The sequence below is a fragment of the Crocuta crocuta genome, unplaced genomic scaffold, assembly GCF_008692635.1.
Source record: "Crocuta crocuta isolate KB4526 unplaced genomic scaffold, BGI_CrCroc_1.0 scaffold30, whole genome shotgun sequence".
NCBI lineage: Eukaryota > Metazoa > Chordata > Mammalia > Carnivora > Hyaenidae > Crocuta > Crocuta crocuta.
Window position 1 is genome coordinate 6,655,622 of NW_027528345.1, and position 22,974 is coordinate 6,678,595.

At 34.5% G+C, this 22,974-nt stretch overlaps 1 protein-coding gene across 1 annotated transcript in view; it reads left to right on the top strand.

Annotated features, from left to right (window-relative positions):
• The window catches only part of LOC144222951 (AT-rich interactive domain-containing protein 2), a 166,141-nt gene that overhangs the window by 342 nt on the left and 142,825 nt on the right, over positions 1–22,974 (top strand). Inside the window, exon 2 of the mRNA XM_077753660.1 lies at positions 247–344. Within this exon, the coding sequence (XP_077609786.1) occupies positions 247–344 (98 nt within the window). The remainder of the gene's footprint in view (positions 1–246; positions 345–22,974) is intronic.

Below are 22,974 nucleotides of genomic sequence, written 5' to 3' on the forward strand. Positions count from 1 at the left end.
ACAAAACAAACCCACCACCCCCCCTCCCGCCCCCCAAACAAAACAAGTGCTATTAAATACAGGGCTCTCGGGTGAAAACACAGTGATTCGAGCAGCCCTTGCTTAGGAACTCTTACGGATGGATCCGAAACACCCACTGATGCTTGAGGTATCTACAGATCTCTGTAGAATGGGTATTTATTTCAGTTAGGTTAGAGTTTTCTTGGATGGTGCACTCTCAGACAAGTGTGGCTGTGTTTTTAACAGGTTTCTGAGAAGAATCAGTGGGGAGAAATTGTTGAAGAGTTCAACTTTCCCAGAAGTTGTTCTAACGCTGCCTTTGCTTTAAAACAGTATTACTTGCGGTGAGTAGTAGTGACTCTTCCACAGTATTTGGAATCGAGGGACTTAAGGGGAGATTTGTTTTTAGCAAAAAGAGAGCCCCCAAACCAACCTTGCACACCAGACAGTCTCCAAACTTCTGTCCATTTTTTCCGTCTGAGAAACATCAGCTACCCATAAAGCGAGGTTGTGGGAAGGTGAAAGTTTTCCTCACCTATTTTAGGATTGTTTACATTTTTCATACAGGATCTTTACAGGTGACACCCTACCCCCCATCTTGGTAAACATTCTTTTGTGACATTGTTATTGATTGCTTGATATCCACGGAAGGGCAGAGAGGTGATGCTTAGTAAAAGAGTTAAGATAGTTAATGAAACTTTGTATCCCTTGGGAAAATTTTTTCTTGGCCTTCCAAACTCCTTTGCCTTTTAAAATTCTGACTTTAAGATTTTTAAAAAATGAAACCTCTTGTGTGGAACCGTGTAACGGAGTGGTTTTGCAGTAGACTGTTTCTGCACTGCATAACGTGTTGGTGCCTTAGGTGACCAGCAGTTTTTAGAGTAAGTTCTTTGGAATTTTTGAGTGACTTAAAAACGTTCAGAAGGATTATTATATATGTAGGAAGATTATGAAGTGGCGTACAATGATTTGGGTTATCTTTTCATTTTCTCCCTTTTTTGACCGTATATGACAAAGTAAATTTTTTATTCACTTGATATGTGATACACTTCAGAAAAGGTATTTCCTGATTAAACTTTATTATTATTATTATTATTATTATTATTGTTTTCTGCTAGGAATATTTTCATATTGTAACCTATCATGGGGTCATCTTTTATTTTTAATGCTTACTTACTCATGGAGGGTCCTTAGTTGGTGGTGGTTATTTAAAACTAAAATAATGCTCTTCATATTTATTGCTTTTTGATAATGATATTAAGGGATAGCCTTTTTTTTTTTTTTAGTTAACGTAGCTTCTGCATAGTTGAGTTTGACACTTCTCATTGCTCCAAATGCAGTACCCAAATGTAAATAGTCTGTGTTAAGTTCAGCATTCTCAAGTAGGAAATGCAGTAATTGCCCAGGTGTACTTTCTATTGGCTATCTTAGATTGACTTCAGGTTTGAAGCTGAAGAGTTCACAGAACTTTTTGGATAGTTACTGAGTTGCAGAGAAGTCTGGAAAATACTAAGAATGGCTAGTTGTTATTTACTCTAGTGTGTGTGTCTGGACAGTGTGTGTGGGTACATTTTTAAATAAAGGTCTAAAGTGAAAAACAAAGTAAAATTAACCCCCCAAAACAATTGATTGAGTGATGTGGTGAGAAGTAGAGAATTTTATATTTATGGTGATCTTCGCTTGCCCATTTCCATTTATAATGTTGAGAGGAGTATTATTAATACAGGTCTTGGTTTTCGGGTAATGTGTTTGAACTGTTTGGATTTTAAAGTACAACACGTTTTAAAGTTACGCCTAATATTTATTGGATTGATTGATTGAAATTTAATATCCAGAGGGTACTAAATGATATATATGGTTCGTGATATGTTTTTCTGACAAATTTATATGCATACTAACCGAGTGTTACATTAATCAATTAATTAATTGTCTTGAATTCCAGTTTTTAACAAGTTACATAAATACTGTTTTGCCAGTAGTGATTTCTATCCTGAGATAATATCATTCACTGATTACTTACAAGTACTGTTTTTAAGTATGTAATTTCAGGGTTGTTTGCAACTCTTTACATTGTTCCCAGATCAATTTGAGCTTTATGCTCCTATTAGAAGCTGCTTTTTGAACTATATCCTTAGCTAAACTTGTTTTTCCTCCATATGTCACTCTCCAGGTTTGTTTTTGTAGGGTTGTAGCTAGGCTACGAGGAAAAAAGTTGAAGCATTTGTTTTGGAAAATAAAACCATGTGAAGATTTGCATGGCTTGTAAAGAAACACAAGAGAAATATGCTGGTCAAAGATTGGGTACTACCAACCTTGAAAGATTTTTTTTCCAGAGTGGTGTAATTAGAGGACATGTATTATGCTGGGTTTTACACCTTCCTCTGAAAAATCTTAACTGGCAGACAGGATGCCAAGCTTTCACAGTAATTCTGTGATTTTAACTATAAGAGTCCCTCTTCATAGTAAGAAATAGTAATCAAGTGACTTTGTGAGTTCTCTCTTGGATATATGAGCAGATAATGCAGTATGCTTTATAAATCACAGGTGAGATAATTTTTTTAAAATAAGAACTGCTTTCTCATTTGGCCTATTGTAAGACTATTACATGTTAGTTCTCATTTATTCTACAAGTTTAATATTTGCTGACATTCCTCTATAATTTTATTATTAATTAGATGGATGGCTGTTAGCCAGGTATATAGCCAGTATGAAGGTCTGATGTATTTTCAGGGTATTACAGACACTTAGATAAAGAAGAGCAAACTAGTATGCTGGCCATGTATATATTCCAACATTTTTATGTTTGTTTTGATTACAAACATAGACAGTTATTGAATGTAGAAACTTGAGTTTAGCGGTCTGTAAAAGTTTGCTTGATTATAGCAAACATACATTTATTCAGTTTTAGATTGAGTATAAAAATTTCTCAAAGTCTAAAATTGAAAATGCAACTGATGTTTTAACATTGGCATTCAGTGTTTTAAATGTTAGTACCTACTGGTAATGGGTGAAAGTACTCTATTTAAAAATTGAGTATTAATCCTCTCTGATGTACATCTATGTTGTTTCCACTTAGTTCTTTTCTTGGCCTGTACGTCTCAATTTCTTCCACAAATGCTTATTATTAGGATATCCCTATAAGTATAAAATATGATAACGGAATATTTCCCACATTTTGTAGTTGGAAAGATTCAAGTGCAAAAAAATATATCCAAATGACTTTAGGGGTGTTTGTTAATTGGACAAAAAAGTTGTATTCCTGGCACATGTTCTATAACATTTAATCAGTCTATTTTGAATTCAGTTTGTTAGTCACAAATGATTTTAAGAAATTAAAATCTAGTTGGAAGTTGCATATGGTTAATGTATGGCCAATATACACAATGTGTTCTGTATTTACTCAGTGAATTTTATTTTGTTTTGTTTTGGTGCAGAGATTGGGGGACGATTTACTACTCTTAGTCCCATTTAAAAATTTGAAGTCTTGCTACGAAGATTTAGGTAACTATTTCCAATACTTAGTTGAAGGATTTTCTTGTAGCTTATATGACCATTACTATAGCTATGGTCAAGGCTGACTTGATATCTGTCATAAAACTTGATTTTTTGGAAAGGAGGTGAAATATCTTGGACATTAAAAAATTTATTATACAAAACTATATACTGATGTACTGATTTTCTTATAATATGAAGTGATTTTTTTACATGCACCTACCTTTAAAGTAGTCAGCAACTTACCTGTAGAGTTGTAACCACCAGAATGAATTTTCAGTTGCATTGTGAATTTATTCTATTTTTTCCCAGTTGGTGAATAAAGCTTTCTCTTAAATTATACCAACAGGAAGAGTTTACATTTATCAATTAAATAGAATGAATACACTCATGTGTTCTATAGTTAGTGTACACCATGTACGTATCCTCTTTTAAGAGGAAGCATTTAATGAATCTCTTGATGTTAAATGAAAGAATATTTCATAATTGTAATAAATAAAGTGATACTCTAAGTTTGTGAGTTGCTAAACAGAATTGGTAAGCAGACATTGCTTGCTTTTTTCAAGGAAGAAAAAGAAAAGTAATATAGAGATTGAAAGGACAGCTGTGTTTAAATAAATTATTGGTGTATGCATTTTTAAATTTAATTTTGTAAACTGTATCCTTTCATTTTGAACAAACCTGATTTTGCTATCTTCTGATATTCTGTTACGTTTTAAAGGACATGCAGACGTGTAGAAAGGAGGAGTGGAAAGTGGAGAAGGTTGTGAGACTGATCAGAGCTCAGCTAGGTTCATGTTGTGTCTTAGAAATCGTGTTTAAACAACTTAAATTTGCCCCAAAGTAGAAATAAATCTCACTCACTCCAAGATAGTTCATTCACTGAAGATACATATTTTACTGAGGATATCAACTAGGAGCTTAACTATAACTCCCAAAAATGTTTGTGGTTTTTTTACATAACAATTTTCTGCCTTTAACTAAAAATGTCTCTTTCTAAATAGGAGCACTCTTTTATAAACCTACCTGTACTCTGTTGCGGATTCAGTATTTTCATAATTGGTTGTGTGTGAAACCCATTATAACTGATGGAAACACATACCATTGCTGTGAAGCCTTCATATTGCCAAACTGAGTGATATAAAGTTGGAAAAAGAATGAAAAACAAACATTTTAATTCATTGGAATTTAGGTGCATTGGTCTGTAGGCAAGATTCAATACATATTTTTAGGTGGAATGTTGAGAGCTTTTGTTAATATTCTACATACTGGGCATGTTCCAGAGTGGTGTAGACTTGACTAAAGTTTACTGGCACAAATGGGGTTTGTCCGAATTGGGAATTAGAGGACATATGGGACATAGTGAGTGGGATTTTCTCAGTCTCTGCTTCTTTGACCTGCCATCACCATCATTACTATATTCCTTGGTATTCAGGTTCAATTAGAGTAGAAATTCTTAATTTGTGTCTTATAAAATACTTGTTTTCTTGAAGAGTCCCTGTGTTTCCTTGAAAGAAGGCCAAATGAGTTTGAGCAGTAAAGCTAAATTTGGGTTACTTTATTGCAGGACTTCTTAGCGACTTTATTTTGTTAATGTGCATATGGATTTCTAGACAGCTTGGAGAAACACAATTTATTACCTCCTTTCCCCCAACCATAGTAAATGGTGTTTCCCTAACACTTCCACACATCATAGGAGTGTGGTACCAAATCCCTTGTTTGAAGAATACTTGTTAGGTTCTTTGGAGCAGTTTGGGAAGCTCTGAACTAGAAGAAATAGGGATTAAAGAAGAGAAATTTGAGATATGGAAAATAATAAGGAAATGAGAATAAGAGGCAATTATGCGTATTTATATAGACATATAGATACGAATGTAAATTTTTTGGAGCTGTTGTTGGCATGTCTTTATCAATGGCTGTGCAATATTGCATTGGTAGTACTTGCTAAGTATTTGTTTGAAAGAGGGGGACATTAAAAGTAACTTGTATTCGTTGCCAGTAAAAGAAAGGTAAGGAAATATAGCCGTCCAAATAGAAGAAGAAGAGTTGAACCTGTGAGATAAGCAGTGGCCTTAGTTGGTCTGGAATGAGGAAAGCTGTCCTTGTAGATTCATAACAATCTTTTTTCTAGTATTTAAACTGTAATGTGATGAAAGACAAAAAAACAAAAAAAAAATAGGACATGATAAAGATTTTTAAGTCTCAGGCAGCGGTTCACGTATTAGCTTAATATTCTTTATGACAAAAGAATTTATGATTAGTTTATTTGACCAGTCAGCAGCCCCTCAAAAAGCAAGTAATTGCCCTTTATTTCCCCCTTTTGTCCATCGTTCTAACTGGAGGTGTTTTTTTTTTTTTAAAGAGGATATTTATATTTAAATTTGGTTTCTAAATTTGTCCATACAAGGCTCTCTCAAGAATTAGAGCAGAATTATTGATCACATTGTTTTGTGATAGTAATTACTTTTGTTGAAATACAGGGATGGCCCTGCTAAAAATTTGTATTTGCTTCAGTTCTATGACTTTAAAAACTGGGAAGTCATACCGTGAATTTCAGTGTTAGGGAAAGCTGTTGAGAAGTACATATTGGTTGGGGCGCTTGGGTGGCTCGGTTGGTTGGGCTGCTGACTTCGGCTCAGGTCATGATCTCACTGTTCGTGGGTTTGAGCCCCGTGTTGGGCACTGTGCTCACAGCTCAGAGCCTGGAGCCTGCTTCAGATTCTGTGTCTTTCTCTCTCTCTGTTCCTCTCCTGCTCACGCTCTCTCTCTCAGAAATAAATAAAACATTAAAAAAATAAAAAAATAAAAAAAAAGAAGAAGTAGGTCTTGGTTGAGGTGCCTGGGTGGCTCAGCCGGTGAGGAGCTGACTTTGGCTCAGGTCATGATCTTGCTGTTGGCAGAGTTCAGGCCCTGAGTCAGGCCGGGCTGACAGCTCAGAGCCTGGAGCCTGCTTCTGAGCCTGTGTCTCTCTCTCTGTCCCTTCCGTGCTTATGCTCTGTCTCTCTCTTTGTCTCTCTCTCAAAAATAAAGTAAACATTAAAAAAAATGCATACATATTGGTTTAAGGACCAAACTTATTGGAGTTAAAAATGAGGATGTTAGTGTTAAAGATTATGTTCAAACATTTTATGACCTGAAGTTATAAGCACAATTTTTACAAAAAGCAAAAATATTGGCTTTCAAATTTAAAATAAATTTAAATAACCTAGTTAGTACAGTTTATCAATAGTAGAACCAAGGAAACTAGGCAAATTGATGCAGTTTATTCAGAAGGGCACAAAAATGCATATTTTTTGGTTGGTAATTGGTATTGGTTACCTATCATAAAATTTATTGATGCATTCACTTGGAAATAAAACTTTTGGGGGACCTAGAATAAATTATTACTCTCAGTAATGTTCGGATTATCTATGAATTTCATTAAGCATTCCAAGAACTGTGTTACTGAAATAAGAGTCTTAACATATTCTGTTTCAGAATATAAAGAAATGTCATTTGTGTTTGGATACTTTTTGCATATTCATTGTGTTGTGAAGTGAAAGTTAATCCATTTCTGCAAGATACATACCCTGTTGACTAAGTACATTGCAATAACCTGTTGCTGGAACTACAGTCTTGGTGATATCTAGGAATAGCTATCACATTCTGAATTGTCCGAGAATGATAGATCCGTAATTCTCATTGTTTCTAAGTCAGTGTTGGTAGGGTCCACCCCATCTTACTGCAGGAGATTTTGTGGCGGGGCTGAATCTGTTTAGCTGTTTTATCTCATTAATCTCTTAACAGTTCCCTTTTTCTTTTCCCTTCATGCCATTGATTTAAGTAAGGGGGTCATTTGTTCTTCAGATTTTACCAAATTCTCGATTTGGTTGATTGCTTCCTTCTGGTGTCAGTTAACTTGTTCCTCTATCCCCTGTATTTATTTCCTGAAAACTGATAGTTAGATCTAAAGGTTGAGAGCATTCAAGTTCAGTATTTTAGGCATTCTTATTAGATATTGCTGTGCTTTTCATCGAATGAGATACATAATATTTAGTTGTCCCATTTTAGTTGTGCTAAGATTGATTGGTGCTTTTAGATAATAATAGTCTGAAATTGTGTTTTTAATAAGTGTGCCATAGGTGATTCTTAAGTGTGCTGAAGTTTGAGAACAGCTGATTGAAGTATTGTAATGAAACCAACTTAGTTGCTGAGATAACTAGTTTAACTTGGCATCAACATATTGGCCAGGGCTACATTCAGAAAAAAACCTCTAGATGACATCTGGTCTGGGGCACCTGCTCAAGCTGCACCTGTCATTTCTAAGCAGAGCCAGGACACACCCTATACTTTGTCTTTGGGCTCCAGAAAAATTAACAAGGGCTCCACTTCAGCTAAGGGGAATAAAAGGGTTTTGTGAATTACCAATTCAGACTTAACTATATTTGCATTATTTGACTTTTAAAAAATTAATTAAAAGTGAGTTTTCTTTAATATTTAGGTGGGGTGTTTTTTTTTTTTCTATATAGGACTTTATTATAGTCATCCCAAATGAGATGCCATTTGTTTTATTGAATTTACTGAATGCTTTTCTGCTTTTTGAGGATTTTGTTCATCTGTCCCAGTTCTGCTTAGGGAAGTTAACTTATATTGTATAAATTCCTATAAAAATACCAATGTTAACAATAACTTGTTTTCTAATGCACTGTTTTCATTTTTCAAACCATTTTCATATGTGATATTTTTATTTCAAATTTCAGAATTGTAATTATTTAATCTTAGAAAACATAACACTAAGAAATTTTTTTTTTTACTGTCTTTATTTATTTTTGAGAGAGAGAGAGACACAGAGAGACAGAGAGACAGAGCTTGAGTGGGGGAGGGGCAGAGAGAGAGGGAGACACAGAATCCTAAGCAGGCTCCAGGCGCTGAGCTGATAGTCCAGAGCCCGACACGGTGCTCAAGCTCAGGAACTGCAAGATCATGACCTAAGCCAAAGTCAGATGCTTAACTGACGGAGCCACCCAGGCGCCCAGAAAAAAATTCTTTATACCAGTCAGACTCTTTTCTTTTGGAGCAAATGGGCTACTACTTCTTCTTTTAATGCAAACGGACTACTTCTTAAAAAAAAAAAAAAATGGAAAGGGCTATAGGTTATAGCCAACTCTCAATCTCAAGTGTCAGCTACAATGGGCTGTGAGAAAAGTATTTTTTTAAACATATTTTCAGACCATACTTTTTCCCTTTTGCCTTTCTGTTTCATTCCCTTGTGATAGACTTGCCTTAACAAAGCATTGTCTTATTTATCACCCTTCATTATCCATAGTTGTTAAATATCCTCAGGTATAGCCCATGTTCTTGCTATATTTACCTTTTGTTCCTATCAGTAAATGATTTTATTCATTACCATTTAGTGGGGCCAAATAAAATGTTGCTTCTTATGAAGCAGGATTTAGAGAAAGTTGTATAAGAATCTGTTGCTTGAATATACATCTTATTGTGAAATATGGCAAGTATCTAATTCTCACCTTTCTGAGTTCTTATGTTCTTGATTAATTCTGATTTACAGGGTTCTGTGGTCACTTGCTCTGTGCACAAAGATGACATTTTTTACATAATCATACATCATTCGTGGTGAAGTGTTTTCAGATGAAATTTTATTTTGTCCCTCTCCTAGCCTATTGGTTAATTTTAAATAAATAAAATGTTAATAGAAACATACATGAGGTCAGTAGGAACATTTATCTATCAAAATAGGACAAAGAAGAGACCATTAGTTAGGGTTCTATGTAGAAAATACCTGATTTGTAGTACTTTAAAATTTAAAATTGTCAGTAATAATGCTCAGGTTGATTACACTTTTCATAATGGTTCATAGAATAAGTGAATTTTTAATGTACTTGAACTCTGATCAGACCACTGTGTACTTCATAAACAGAAGTTCCTACCTTAGCAGTCTACCTCCAGGTGCACTCCCAAGTAATAGGTGAAGTGTGTTTAAGTGGTTTGTATTATCTTCTTAGTTTACACCATTAAAAAGTCACACCTCTGAATTTGTGAGTAGTTTTTCCAGGTAGCCTCACATTGCAATTCATTAATTTAATCCATTAGCAAAAATTATGAGAAATAGTAAACCTAATCATTTTCCTCCTTGCTATATTTTCTTTTTTAAAGAGTCTTAATTTTTTTGTCTTTATGTGAACTCTTGCTTACACCTCATTTATATTGACCAGTTGTTATTATTTTGCCACACTTGCTTTATATTTTTCTCTTTATATGTGATGGTATACATATATTATTATTATTACTATTTTATAATCATTTGATATCATTATAAATATCATGCTCTTTATTCCTAAATATGTGTGTATATTAAGAATAAAACATTCTCTTAATGTAACAGCAGTACAATGATCAAGTTCAGGAAACTTAACATGGATATAATCATATTAATCTGTATTATATATAGACTTTATTCAAATTTTGCCAGTTATCCCAAAGATGTCTTTTATAGCAATTATGCCCAGCCCAGCAAGTCCATGATCTTGTATTACATTTAGTTATATCTCCAGTTCTTCATCGTTTCATCATATTACCATTTTTGAGCAGTACAGGCCAACTGTACTATAATTTTTGTCTGATGATTTTCCGGGATTAGATTTAGGTTAGGCATTTTTGGCAGGAGGCCAAATGTCACTTTGTCCTATTGTTAACTTTGGTTTAAGGTAATGTCCTTAACTCTCTACAGGTTTCTCTACTGTAAAGTTTTTATTTTCTCTTTTATAATTAATAATCTGTGGGGACATACTTTGAAAGCATGTAAATATCTTGCTCACCATTAGACTTCTACTCCATAGTTTTAATGTCCATTGATGATTCTTGGCTTGAATCAGTTAATTATAATGGATGTACAATGCTTATCTTCTAACTCTGTCATTCTTTCTGGATTTCTTAACAATCTGTGGTAAAGAAAATGTTTTCATTCTTATTGTTTATTATATTTTTATTTTATACAGTAGATTCATATCTATTATTATGCATTTTGTTCCTTAAGTTTGGCCAGTAGGAGCCCTTTCAAACTGGTTCCTTTGTCTTTAACATGTTCCCATTTTTGAGCTCTTCCATGCTTTTTCAGATCTTCCAGGGTCAACTTGTATTTTTGCTTATCCATCTCTAGCATCAGCTATTTCTCCGGGGAGTTCTGGATTTCTTTAGTGTGGAATGGCATACCGAAACCAAGATCTGGTTGGCAGGTGTATGCCAATTGTTGCATTGTCTTCCAGTCTCTTTCCAAGGAAGAGCTAGGAAGTTTCTTTATTTTAAATATAAATATACATATTTAAAAAATCACAATGCTGTATATACTGATAATCTAGCTACAGTCCACACAGGCTTCTTCTTGCCTTTTTCCATACCATGTATCTTACTTCTCCCACATTAAGAACTCTCGTTCCCAGTACCAGTGTATTTACTCATCTTGTCAGGTCTGTAATATAGAGAGTACAGTTTAAGAATTCTTAACACCCATACCACTACAAACAACAAACTTGCTAAGTAGAGTTACAGATTTCTTTGCAGTTCTTTGAGTGTTCCGACTGAAGCTATATTGGTATTTTGTTAAAAAAAATTCTCAGTGATTGGATTATTTTTTCTCCTGCTACTGTTACTCACTTAAAATACAGTAAAATTCAAAATTTTTCATTTGTGTTCAATCTTGTGTTTTCCCTATTTTTGTTTCTTTAATTTTATTTATGAATATGTAAAATAATAAAATTATAAAATCAAAATTTAAGATCTACTTGGAGGTTACCACCTTCTCTTCCCTTTCTCTTCTACCCCATTCCCACTTATACTTTGTTGATAACCAGATTTTTTAGCATCTGGTTTTCCTTCCTGTGTTCTTTCTGTAAAAATTATATATAATGTATGGCGTCTGTGTGTATATATATATACACACACACACACACACACACACACACACACACTTGGTTTCTGTTAAAATGAGGAATGCATTTTGCTTTTTTTTACTTAATGTATCTTGAATATCACTGTAAATAAATCCATTAAGTTCCATTTTTTAATAGCTGCATAATATTCCATTGTGTGGATATATCCTGGTTTATCTAACCAGTCCCCTATATGATGGCACTTAGGTTGTTTCCAGTACTTCGAATAACAAATAATGCCATATGAGTAATCTACAAATCTAGTCATCTTCTACAAATCTAGTAATCTATGCAAACCTAATTTTAAAGGTTTGGAGATACATCTTCAGAGCAGATTACTAAGTTGGGTATTGGTGTATTAATCAAAGAATAAATGCATACGTAGTTTGTTAAATATTGCCAAATTCCCTTTGTGGGAAGGAACTATTTAGCATTTCCACCACAGTATATGAAAGTGCCTATTTCCCACAGCCTTGTTATGTGCTGTCAAGCTTTTTAAGTTTTAGTAATGTGAGGGGTTAAAAAATGGTATCTCACTATATTTAATTATTGTGGCTTACGTAGCATTTTTTTAAAGTTTATTTATTTTGAAACTGAGAGAGTACAAGTGGGGTAGGGCCAGAGAGAGGGGAGAGAGAATCCCAAGCTCCGCCAGTGCAGAACCCAGTGTGTTCAAACTCAAGAACCTTGAGATTATGACCTGAACCGAAACCAGGAGTCAAACGCTTAACTGACTGAACCACCCAGGTACCCCATGCATAGCATGTTTTAATATTTGATAGTGCCATTCCCATCTCATAGTTTTGTGGGGGGTTTTAATATGACGTTTTCTTGGCTATTCTTTTATGTTTGTTTTTCCATATGAACTTTAGTGTCAGTTTTTCCAAATTCCAGAAAAAAGCTTGTTGATTTTTTTTTTAATGGGAATTACATAAAATTTATAAATTACTTTAGGACTGAGATGATAGTACTGAGTTGAACTAAGAAAAATGGAAGTCTTCCTATGCAAGTCTTTTTGTGTCATGCAAGAGCCTAAAATTTTTCTTTTATGGGTTTTGGACATTTTTACAGTTTACTCTTAGGTATATTATCATTTTTGTTCCTACCATAAATGTGGTTTGTCTTCCATTTTAATCTTCTAATTGGTATCATTTATTTACCTGAAAGTTATTGGTTTTTTCTGTTATAATCTACCTTACTCAATTGTTTTACTGTTTGTACTAGTTTTATTATTGATTTAAAAAAATTTTTAGATATACTAACATGTCATCTGCAAATAGGGCTGGTTTTACTTCTTTCCTAAAATTTCTCCCTTTAATCATTTTATGCCTTTAATTATTTTCTTTTCTCTAATTGTATTTGGTCACTGTAAAATAGTTGGGAAGATGAAGGTGTCTTTGTCTTGGCGCTGACCGTAATTTGACCTTTCTTAACATTTCCTCATTGACTAACATACTGCCTGCTATGTGTTCTTGATGTAATCTTAACTCTATATGTTCTACTAACATGTTATTTCCATCTGTTTATTGAATGAATAATATTGTTAGACTTAGAAGTCAGATTTAGAGATATCCTTCATATGCTTTATCTGCTAGCGTTTTGTTTTCGTTTTTTAACATCTGTAATTATTTATTGGCTATATTCAAGAGGAGAGCTAATACTGAATATTAAAACTGCTAAGTCCCATTTCACCACTTCTATTTGAATGTGAATATTTCTCATGTTTAGGAATTTAACATAGAAATAAAAATCAGCTAAAATGCTAAATGGTAACTCCAGAAGAAAGCTACCTCTCCTATTCTATCTATCCATTAAAAAGTCTTTACTTTGCTGGCCATTGCATGACCTGTTATACAAAAATAAGACAATAATTTAATTCATTACTTGGTTTTGTTAAAGACTAGTATAAACCATGATTGTTGCGTGACTTCTATGTTCTCAAGGTGAGAAGTAATTGTTTTGGTTTAAAAGTTTTCTTTATAGATTATCTACCCTGTGGAAATGAAAAGCAAATTCATACTTTAGTTGTAATCAGAAATCTTACATGCTTGTTTCAGTGAATCCATTCACATCCATTACCACTAAATTAAATGTTATGTTTTTACATTGCATGTCTGATCCTCAGATTTAGGTCTAATTTGGATATTAAAGTCTTGGTAGGTTTGTGACTTACTTAGAATATCCCCTTTTTTATAAACTATGGGGATTAACTTAAGTGGATGTGTATGTGTGTATGTCTGTGTGTGCACGTGCATGCACACATACATGCAATACTATTTATTAGCTTTAAGCAAATGGTTTGATAATTTCTTGGTTAGTTTTTAAACATACCAGATCTTACAGATGTTATCAGGTCTTACACATTTAAGCGGCTAAGCTGAGGTAGGCAATAGATACTATATGCAAATGTAATGTTTTATAGAGTCCTTAGTAATGTAGCTCATGGAATCTGAACATTTAGATTCCTAAAGATAGGAACAAGAAGTATGTAGTTAGAATTGGTTGTGGTTACCTAATCTATCAATACATGGCATCATTATTCTTAAAACTAGAAGGGATTTTAAGAAAATGGTCTGTTTCTTTTTAGTAAGCTAGAAATAAGGATGTTTCCCTGTTTGGCCTGCCTAAGATCATTATTATTGAATGATGGAAGGGGGAAATAGAAGCCAGAGTTGCCTTTATTACTCTAGCTATTCTGTTATGATTTTAAAGGAATCTAAATGTAGAAGATTGTCAGAGATTTCTTTGCTAATATAAACTGTGACCTTTATTTTTACATTAAGATGATTCTACTGACTTATACCTTGAATGAGGCATAGGTAAACTGAAGGCCAGTAGTAATGATAATTATGTACTTGATTTGGCATTTGTATCAACAATCTTATCTCTTTCCCCTTCCTGTCTTATGTTTATAAGACAAATATTGGAAAGCCCATAGCAAAACGTATAACAATCACTGGGAAAAATCACTTTTTACTTCAGAAATATTCTTTATTTTTTTAAATGTTTTGTTTGGAAAAAACTGAAACTTACATATTTGGTTTTTTTTTTTTTTTTTTAAAATAACCAGGAATACTAATTTAAAGTTTTCAGTCTGGTACATTATGTTTTAGATGGAGACCTCTACTGGAAGTACAAAGCAATAGATGGATTCTATTATACATTATTAAATATCTAGACAAGGGGATGGCAAGGAGATTTATTTAAAAAATAGTCAATGTAAAGTATCCTCGAGTCCTTTTAAAAGAATCTTCTGGTACTTTAGATGATAGTGTACTTTCGGTTTTATGATATCATTTTAAGTTTTTTTATAAAGCAGAATATCAAGTTTATATTTTATTTTTTTGCTTCTTAGCTGTTTATTGAATTCGTCATGTGCCAAATGGTACTAAATGGTTTACTGTAACTCATTTTTTCTTTACACTTCTGTATGACATAGGTACTATTATTATTATACAAATGTTATAGAAAATAAAATAGGACAAAGAGGTTTAAGAATCTTGCCCAAGGTCACACTGTAAGTTCAGGAGCTAGTCTTTGAACCTAGGCCATCTGGCTCTAGAAAAGGCATGCTATGTTGTCTTCCCTCTAGTGCACATGATTACAGTTTTATAAAAAAGTGTGTGAAGACAAGGACTTGAAGGGAATAAGCAAAATTTGAAAATGGTTGAAGCAGCTGTAGGATTGTGGCTTTTATTTTTTAAAAAATCCTTTAATGTATCTTTTTTCAACAGAACTTGTGTGCTCCAGTACAATTTATAGTATAGTTTATATCTACAGATACTCACCTTACTGGATTTTTACAGTTCTGCACGTTAGTATTATCCTATTTTATAGGTGAGGAAAAAAAGCCTTTACCATTGCTAATAAGTAGTGGTGTCAGGATTAGAGTTTTGCTTTGTGAATTATAATTCACTGTTCTTACTTTACTGCCAAAGTCTTGGAGTCAAGGACTTTTTTTTTTAAATGTTGATGTACCTTTTAAAGGCTTTAATTTGATTTTTGATATATATAGTTGAACTAAATCAGATCCTCTGCCACTGGGGACATCCATAAGAACCCAGGTGGGTATGGTGGGCCTCTCAGCAAAGGGGGAAATCTAACTTGGGAATTCTGAAAGAATTGAAAAATTCTAAAATATGGAATTGGTAGTATTATAGCATTCCATTGATCTGCCCCTAAGCTTAACCTTTTCTTGTGTGGTTTTATGAAACAAGTACCAAGAGTCAGCTCTGGTTGTAGAATATAAATTAACATTGTGATAAATGTGGCATTTTGTGCTGTTTTATATAGTCCTTAAAATATATTTTTTTTAGGTAAAATAGGCACTAACCTTTCTTATCTCTGTTTACAAACTACAACAGAATAGAATCTTGTGTAAGGTTAAGAGTTGACCCAGAGTAATAATTTTGTTTCACACTATCAGGTGACATTCCAAGGATTTTGCAAAGTAACTACTATTTCTGGGAAAAAAATGGTTATTGGAAATGATGTGATAGTGCAGTAAAAACATTTTGAAAGTCACAGTGTTCATTATCAGGGGGCACCTGGGTGGCTCAGTTAGTTAAGCAACTGACTCTTGATTTTGGTCCTGGTCATGATCTCAACGGTTCATGAAATTGAGCCCCTCATCGGGCTCTGCACTGACATTACAGGGTCTGCTTGGGATTCTCTCTCTCTCTGCCCCTCCCTTTGCTTGCACAGTCTCTCTCTTTCAAAATAAACAAACATTAAAAAAAAAAGAATGTTAATTATCGTCATAGTAATAGCTAACATTTATTGAACATTTACTATTTGCAAGGCACTGTGCCCATCCTGAATTATTCTAGTCTTCAAAGCCATCCTGTAAGATTAATACCATCATCATCATTTTATAGATGAGGAGACTAAGATTTAGAGAGATTAAGTAACTTTGACAATGTTACCCAACTGCAAAGTAGTGGAATTGGAATTTGATCATGGTCTTCTGCCTCTAAAGATCAAACTTGTAACCATTAGGCAGAATACTGCCCTTTATTCAATTCATTGAATAACAATTGATCATCTGTCATTTACTGGACACTGTTCTATGCACTATACATGTATCAGTGATGAAAACAGGAAAATCTTTCCCCTTTGGAGCTCAGGAAAGGAGACAGGATACGAATAAGCAAAACAGTATATTAGATAAGTGCAAGGAGAAAAATCAAGCAAATAAAGTAGGTAGTTTTTGGTGGAGAGAGTGTAACATCTTTAGATAGAGTGGGCAGGAAAAAGTCTTTATAGTAGAGGGTGACATTTCAGTAAAGACTCAAAGGAGATGAAGGGGCAAACCAGGTGGAATCTGGGATAAGAGTAAATAGACAGCAATGGAGCATGCCTGGTGTGTTCTAGAAACAGTTAAAGAGGCCATTGTGGCTAAAGTTAGTAAAGAGAAAGAAGTTGGAGATTATTAGATCAGAGAGATAGAAAGCTGGTCGCTGATCTTGTGGGGCCTTTGTAAGGTCTTTGCCTTATACTGAAGCCATTGGAGGATTTTGAGCATGATGTGCCATTGTCTGGATCTCTCTGGGTGCTCTGTTAAATACAGATGAAGGGTGGTCAAGGGCAGAAGGAAGGGGACCTGTTAGGGAGTTAATAAAATAATCCAGGTGAGAAATAATGATGCTTTGTACTAGCAAGATTCATAGCTCATGACGTAGTGGTAAGTAGCCATATTTTAGGTGTCTAAAGTTTTAAATCTAAAACTTTTGAGACTAATTAGATGCTAATTAATCTTACTGAGAATCCACTGGGTGTCAAGTTTTGTACTACTTCAGTTATAAGCTATTTTCCATAATTATCAAAGTACAGTAACACTTGCTCATTGTACACAATCTAGAAAATACAAAGAAGGGGAAAATATTGAGCACAGTTAACATCTTAGCATGTTTTCTTCTAGTCTTTTGTCATAAGAATTGAACCTTAAAATCTGTCTACCAAAAGCTGGCTGTCTCTGCTGCTAAAATGTTAGCATCTTCAGAGCAAGACCTATGCTCTTTAGTTCTCTGCCTTAGGTACATAGTTCATAATAAGTGTTCAGTACTACTTGTTTTGTTTGAATTAATTGTGCCAACCAATTAGGTGCCATATTCTTGCACATTCTTTTAAGAGATACTGCATTTTTTCATTTGTTTTAAGGTTTGGTGATTGGGAAGCCAGTAAGTGTTGGTAGACTTAGTTAATGTGCTCTGAACTCCAGCCCTGCTCATCTATTTATAGTGGTCTGAACATGCCAAGTTTTTCTCGCCTCTCTGCCTTTGCATGTGCTGTTTTCTCTGCCTGGAATTCCTTCCCTTCTTTTTTGCCTGACATAACTCCTACCCGTCTTTGAAACTTAACATAAATGTCACCTTCTCTGAAAAGCCTTTATCTTCCCAAACAGCTTGAAGTGATCCTTATGATCCTACTTTTCCTCCCATCTAGTATAGGTAGTCTCTCATATTGGGCTTTGAGCTCAAGGAAGTAAGGACTTACTTTTATATATCTTTGTATCATATCTTTGTATCATCATAACACATTGATTGTTAGAATATAGGAGTTAACGTGTGGCTAATGGAATCAATGAATGAACACTGGAAATAGTCACTGGAAAGAAGGAAGTCACTTTGAGGGTAGGGAGGAAGAGTTCTCACTACTCAGCATCGAAAGATCAGTTGGATTCAGATGGAAAAGAAAAAAGAAAGATGGAGGACTTTTTAGGTATGAGGAAAAGAGTAAATGAGGGTATGCATAATGTATTTTAATTATATTAATGAACCCTGCTCCCTTGGAGGTTTGTGTATGTGATTGGGGGAAGGTATGATGGAGACCAAGGTTTGGTAGCATATCATGGAGGATTTTGAAAATCAGATCAAGATGTTTGACCTTTATCATTCTGTATATAGTGAGGGTGTGAGATTTTTATTATTTACTTGTTTTGTATCAGAACAGTTTCTTGATGAAAATGATATTTGGGGAACATTAGTCTTAGTGCTGGTGTGTGGGATAGATTTGAGAGAGGAGAAAATGGTGACAGGAATGGCAAACATACCTGTCTGGTTGGATCAGAAAAAAGGGATATTATTTTTTTAAGTTTATTTTTGTTTATTTTGAGAGAGAGAGAAAGAGAGAGAGAGAGAGCGCACGCACGCACATGCACAAGCGGAGGAGGGACTGAGAGGGAGGGAGAGACCATCCCAAGCAGGCTCCACACTTGTCAGCACAGAGCCCGATGTGTGGCTTGAACCCAGCCCATGAACCATAAGATGGTGACCTGACCCAAAATCAAGTCAGACACTTAACCTACCAAGCCACCTGGGTGCCCTAGTGGAATATTATTTTTATTGAGTATTTGGATAAATCTGAATAATTCTTTTTTTTCACATTTTTAAAAATTGAGGTGTAATTACCATGATATTATATTAGTTTGAGATACACAATGTAATGATTTGATATTTGTATATATTGTGGAATGATCACCGTAATAAGTCCAGCTAACACATGTTACCATACGTAGTTATTTTTTTCTTTTGATTAGAACTTTCAAGATCCACTCTCCTAGCTACTCTCCCATATATAATATACTTTTTATTAACTATAGTTACTGTGCTGTCCATCACATTCACATGACTTACTCATTTTATAACTGGAAATTTGTACCTTTTGACCCGCTTCACTCATTTTGCCCATGCTCCACTCTGTCGCCTCAGGCAGGCACCAGTGAGTTTGCTGTATCCATGAGCTTAGGATGTTTGTTTTTTGATTTTTTTAGATTACACGTATAAGTGAGATCATATGTATTTATCTTTCTGTCTGATGTTTCATTTAGCATAATGCCCTCAAGATTCATCCATGCTGTCACAAATGGCAAGATTTCATATTTTTTATGGCTGGGTAATACTCTGTTGTGTATGTATACCACATTTGGTTTCTCATTTTGTCCATTGATGGACATTTAAGTGGTTTCCATGTCTTGGCTATTGTAAATAATGGTGCAGTGAACATGGGGCTTCATTTATCTTTTTAAATGAGTGTTTTTGTTTTCTTTGGAAAACTTTTCACTTCTTAAAAAATAATAGACAATGAAGTCATATTCAGAAAGTACTTCAGAATCTTGTAGTAGTATCTTTAGGGTTGTTATAAATACCAGTTTTCATTGGACTGTCAATTTACAGAAGAGCAGGTTAGTAGAGAATTCCAGTTGCTGGCAAATTTGATAAAGTGACTATTGCTGCACTTCATTTTATTTATCAGAGTGTAGTTTATCATTATTAGTTTACAGTCATGTAAGATTTTAGATTATGTGTAGATTCAGTTTATATGTAAATTCACTTTACCTTCTATCTCTATGCTAGAAGGAACTTTTTACAAGTTCATCTCAGACTTCACTTTTTTCCCTCCTGAGCTCTGGAACTTAGCGCTTCTGTTTATTTGCTTAAATAATTTAACAACATTTTCCTTTCTGTTTTTCTAAAACCATGTGAGACAGGATCTAGTGGGGATAAGTAGATATACTCATGACAAAAACAGACTGAACTGAAGACAGATGAACATATTTGACACGTTTAGAGTTCTTTAGAATGTTTTCTAATGTAGGGTATTCTTGAACACACATTTGTATGACTGGTACGTGTGGTTAAGAAAAAGAGATTCTTTTGGAAAGAGTGCTTAGGACTGAGGAGAATGGTCTGGTGGGATGTACATAGGGGCTTATATCTTCTCAAAATTCTCCTGAAAGCGCTTTGAGATTATTTTGTCAATAAACTGATTTGCTTTGGTTTGAACATTTCTGTATTCATTTGTAGGTGATTTTTAAAAAGTGATCACAAAGGTTAGGGCTAGTAAAAATTGCCTCCACTCTAACTCATCTTACTATGTGAAGAAATATGTAACTGAGCAACAGTCTGACTACAAATAAAAGAGAAGACTGGTATTGCCAAATGATGATAATCCAGCAATTTTTTCTGTGCTTCTTTACCTTTAACATCCAAGGAATGGTTTTACTTTTGCCTGTAAAAGCAGAGGAAGTTGTAACATGGACAAAATATGGAGTCTCCTGGTAGTGTTCAGAGAAAATTCAGGAATATTCTCCTTGCTGCCTAGCAGGGAGGATTTAGCCTTCATACTGCAGCCTGAGTTAAGGAGAATAGCTCAATCCAGTCCTTTTTCTGCATCATTATTAAGAGGAGAAGGAGCTTACACTATTGAAGAAATACCAAGTTCTCTTTCATTGCACAATTTGGGATGATTGGCTGAGGACTGGTTGTCTTCACAAAGGTCCTTAGGTCAGTATTCTCAAACTGTTCATTACGTGGGCTATGGGAAAAAGCGTTCGGACTTAAATACAGTTTGGAAACTTGGTTAATAGAGTTAAACATGGTTCTTTTCTGAAACACTTTTCAAAACTAATGTGCTTATAATGTGTCTTGTGACTGTCTATGGAATTTTCCAAACACATTGAGCACATGTTGTCCCATTCCTTCTTTTGGCCTCAACAGCCTTCAGCATGTATATCTACTTACAGAGTTACTGTGAAGTTTAGAAAATGCTACTCTTAGCAAAAAACTTGCTAGATAAAATAGACCCAGCTGGGATAGTCTTAAAAAATGCATAACTAGTTTACTAAGATAGATGTGAAAGCCCATTGCCTTCCCAGTTCTAGGTTGCTTGGGAAACATGATTAATCATAGATAGCTTGATTGAAAAAAAGAAGACAGGTTTTAATGGCTTTGATTTAAGATGCATTTATTATACTAAGCAGAATAGGGTGCCTTGAGAGAGGAGTCTTTTATTAAACTCTGGAGGTTATGAACCTTGATAAGTGAATTAGTAAATATTTAGTATGGAGAGTTGTTAGGACCAGGCTTTGATACGTCATTGCAGATTCTTTCTTTTGTCCTCTGAAATGCAATGTGAGGAAGCATTTCAGTTAGACCTCTAAGTTGTTGAATTATCTTATATCCTTGAATTTAAATAGCCAGCGTGGTTCTTTCAGTTAATCATTAGCAAGGATATCCAGTGAAAAATATATTTTCTATGCAGTATTTTTCTAATACAGTCCTTTAAGTGATTATACAAAGATCACAATAATGAATTTCCATTTGTCAGTTCCTTGTAAAGAACAATATTTTCACGGACAAAGTGATCCTTCTAGACAAACCAACATTTGGTTTTCTGGAATCTGTAAGCAGAAAGCTTACATTGTCTCTTAACATAGCATATATTCCTTTCTTGAGAAAAAAGTAAAAGAAAAATAATTGGGTATATATTAGGTAGTTTTTAATAGGGAAAACAAACTTTGAGGACATTTCATAAATTCAGAGTAGATGCATCCACTTCTTAGATTTTCTAATGCTCTACAAGATAGACAGTTGATGTTCTGAATGGTATTTGTATACTGGTTTTGTTTCTTTTATACACATTAAAATAACAGTGGCTTACACATGACATAAGTTTCTCTAGACTATAACAGTGTGGACCTAAATAGTCCAGGACTGATAAGGTAGCTCTAAAAGAAGCCTTCAGGGGTGCTTGGGTGCCTCAGTCAGTTGAGTGCCCCGACTCTTGATTTCGGCTCAGGTTATGATCCCAAGGTCGTGGGATTGAGCCCCATGCTCAGCATGGAACCTGCTTAAGATTCATTCTCTCTCTCTCTCTCTCTCTCTCTCTCTCTCCTCTCTCTCTCTCTCTCTCTCTGTCTCTCTGTCTTTCTGTCTCTCTCTCCCTCTTCCCTGCACATGCTCTATCTCTAAAATAAAGTTAAATTTGGGGCACCTGAATGGCTCAGTTGGTTAAGCATCTAACTCTTGATGTTGGCTCAGGTCATGATCTCGTGGTTTGTGGGTTTGAGCCCTGCATTGGGGTCTGCGCTGACAGTGCAGAACCTGCTTGGTATGCTCTTTCTCCTGCTCTCTTTGCCCTTACCCCACTTGTATTCTCTCTCTCAAAATAAATAAATTTTAAAAAATTAATAAATAAAGGAAGACTTCAGCCCATTCTTTTCTGTCCTTTACATATGGCTTTTATCTTATGCTACCATATATAGATGGCTGCTCCATATAGAGATGGTACCATATATAGATGGATAGATCCTCCTCATTGTAGCCAGCAGGACAGAGTAAAAAGAGAGAAGAGGAACTCTTTCTCTTAAGAGCACATGCCTTTCCATTTACATCCCATTAGTCAGAATCATGTTACACAAGGAAGGCTGGGATATGTATTTTTTGAGCTTTCACAGAACATTCATAAAATTGATCATGTAACAAGCCACAAAGGACACTTTCATACATTCCACAAAAAGTCACAGATGTCTTGCTGAAACTTTTATTGCATAAAGAAGAGGTAAAAGAAGAAAACACATGCACACAAGGATTATATATACTTATATACATTATACGTGGCATATAGAGTGTGTGAGTGTATGTGTAGACAGTTAGTAGTCTATGTCATTCATTATTGTGAAATAGGTTTCCAGATGCTGAAGTGCCTTCTTAGTTATTGCAAAAAGAAGAGATTGTATTTAACAACTTAATGTTGTTAATTCTCTGTAAATAAGTAC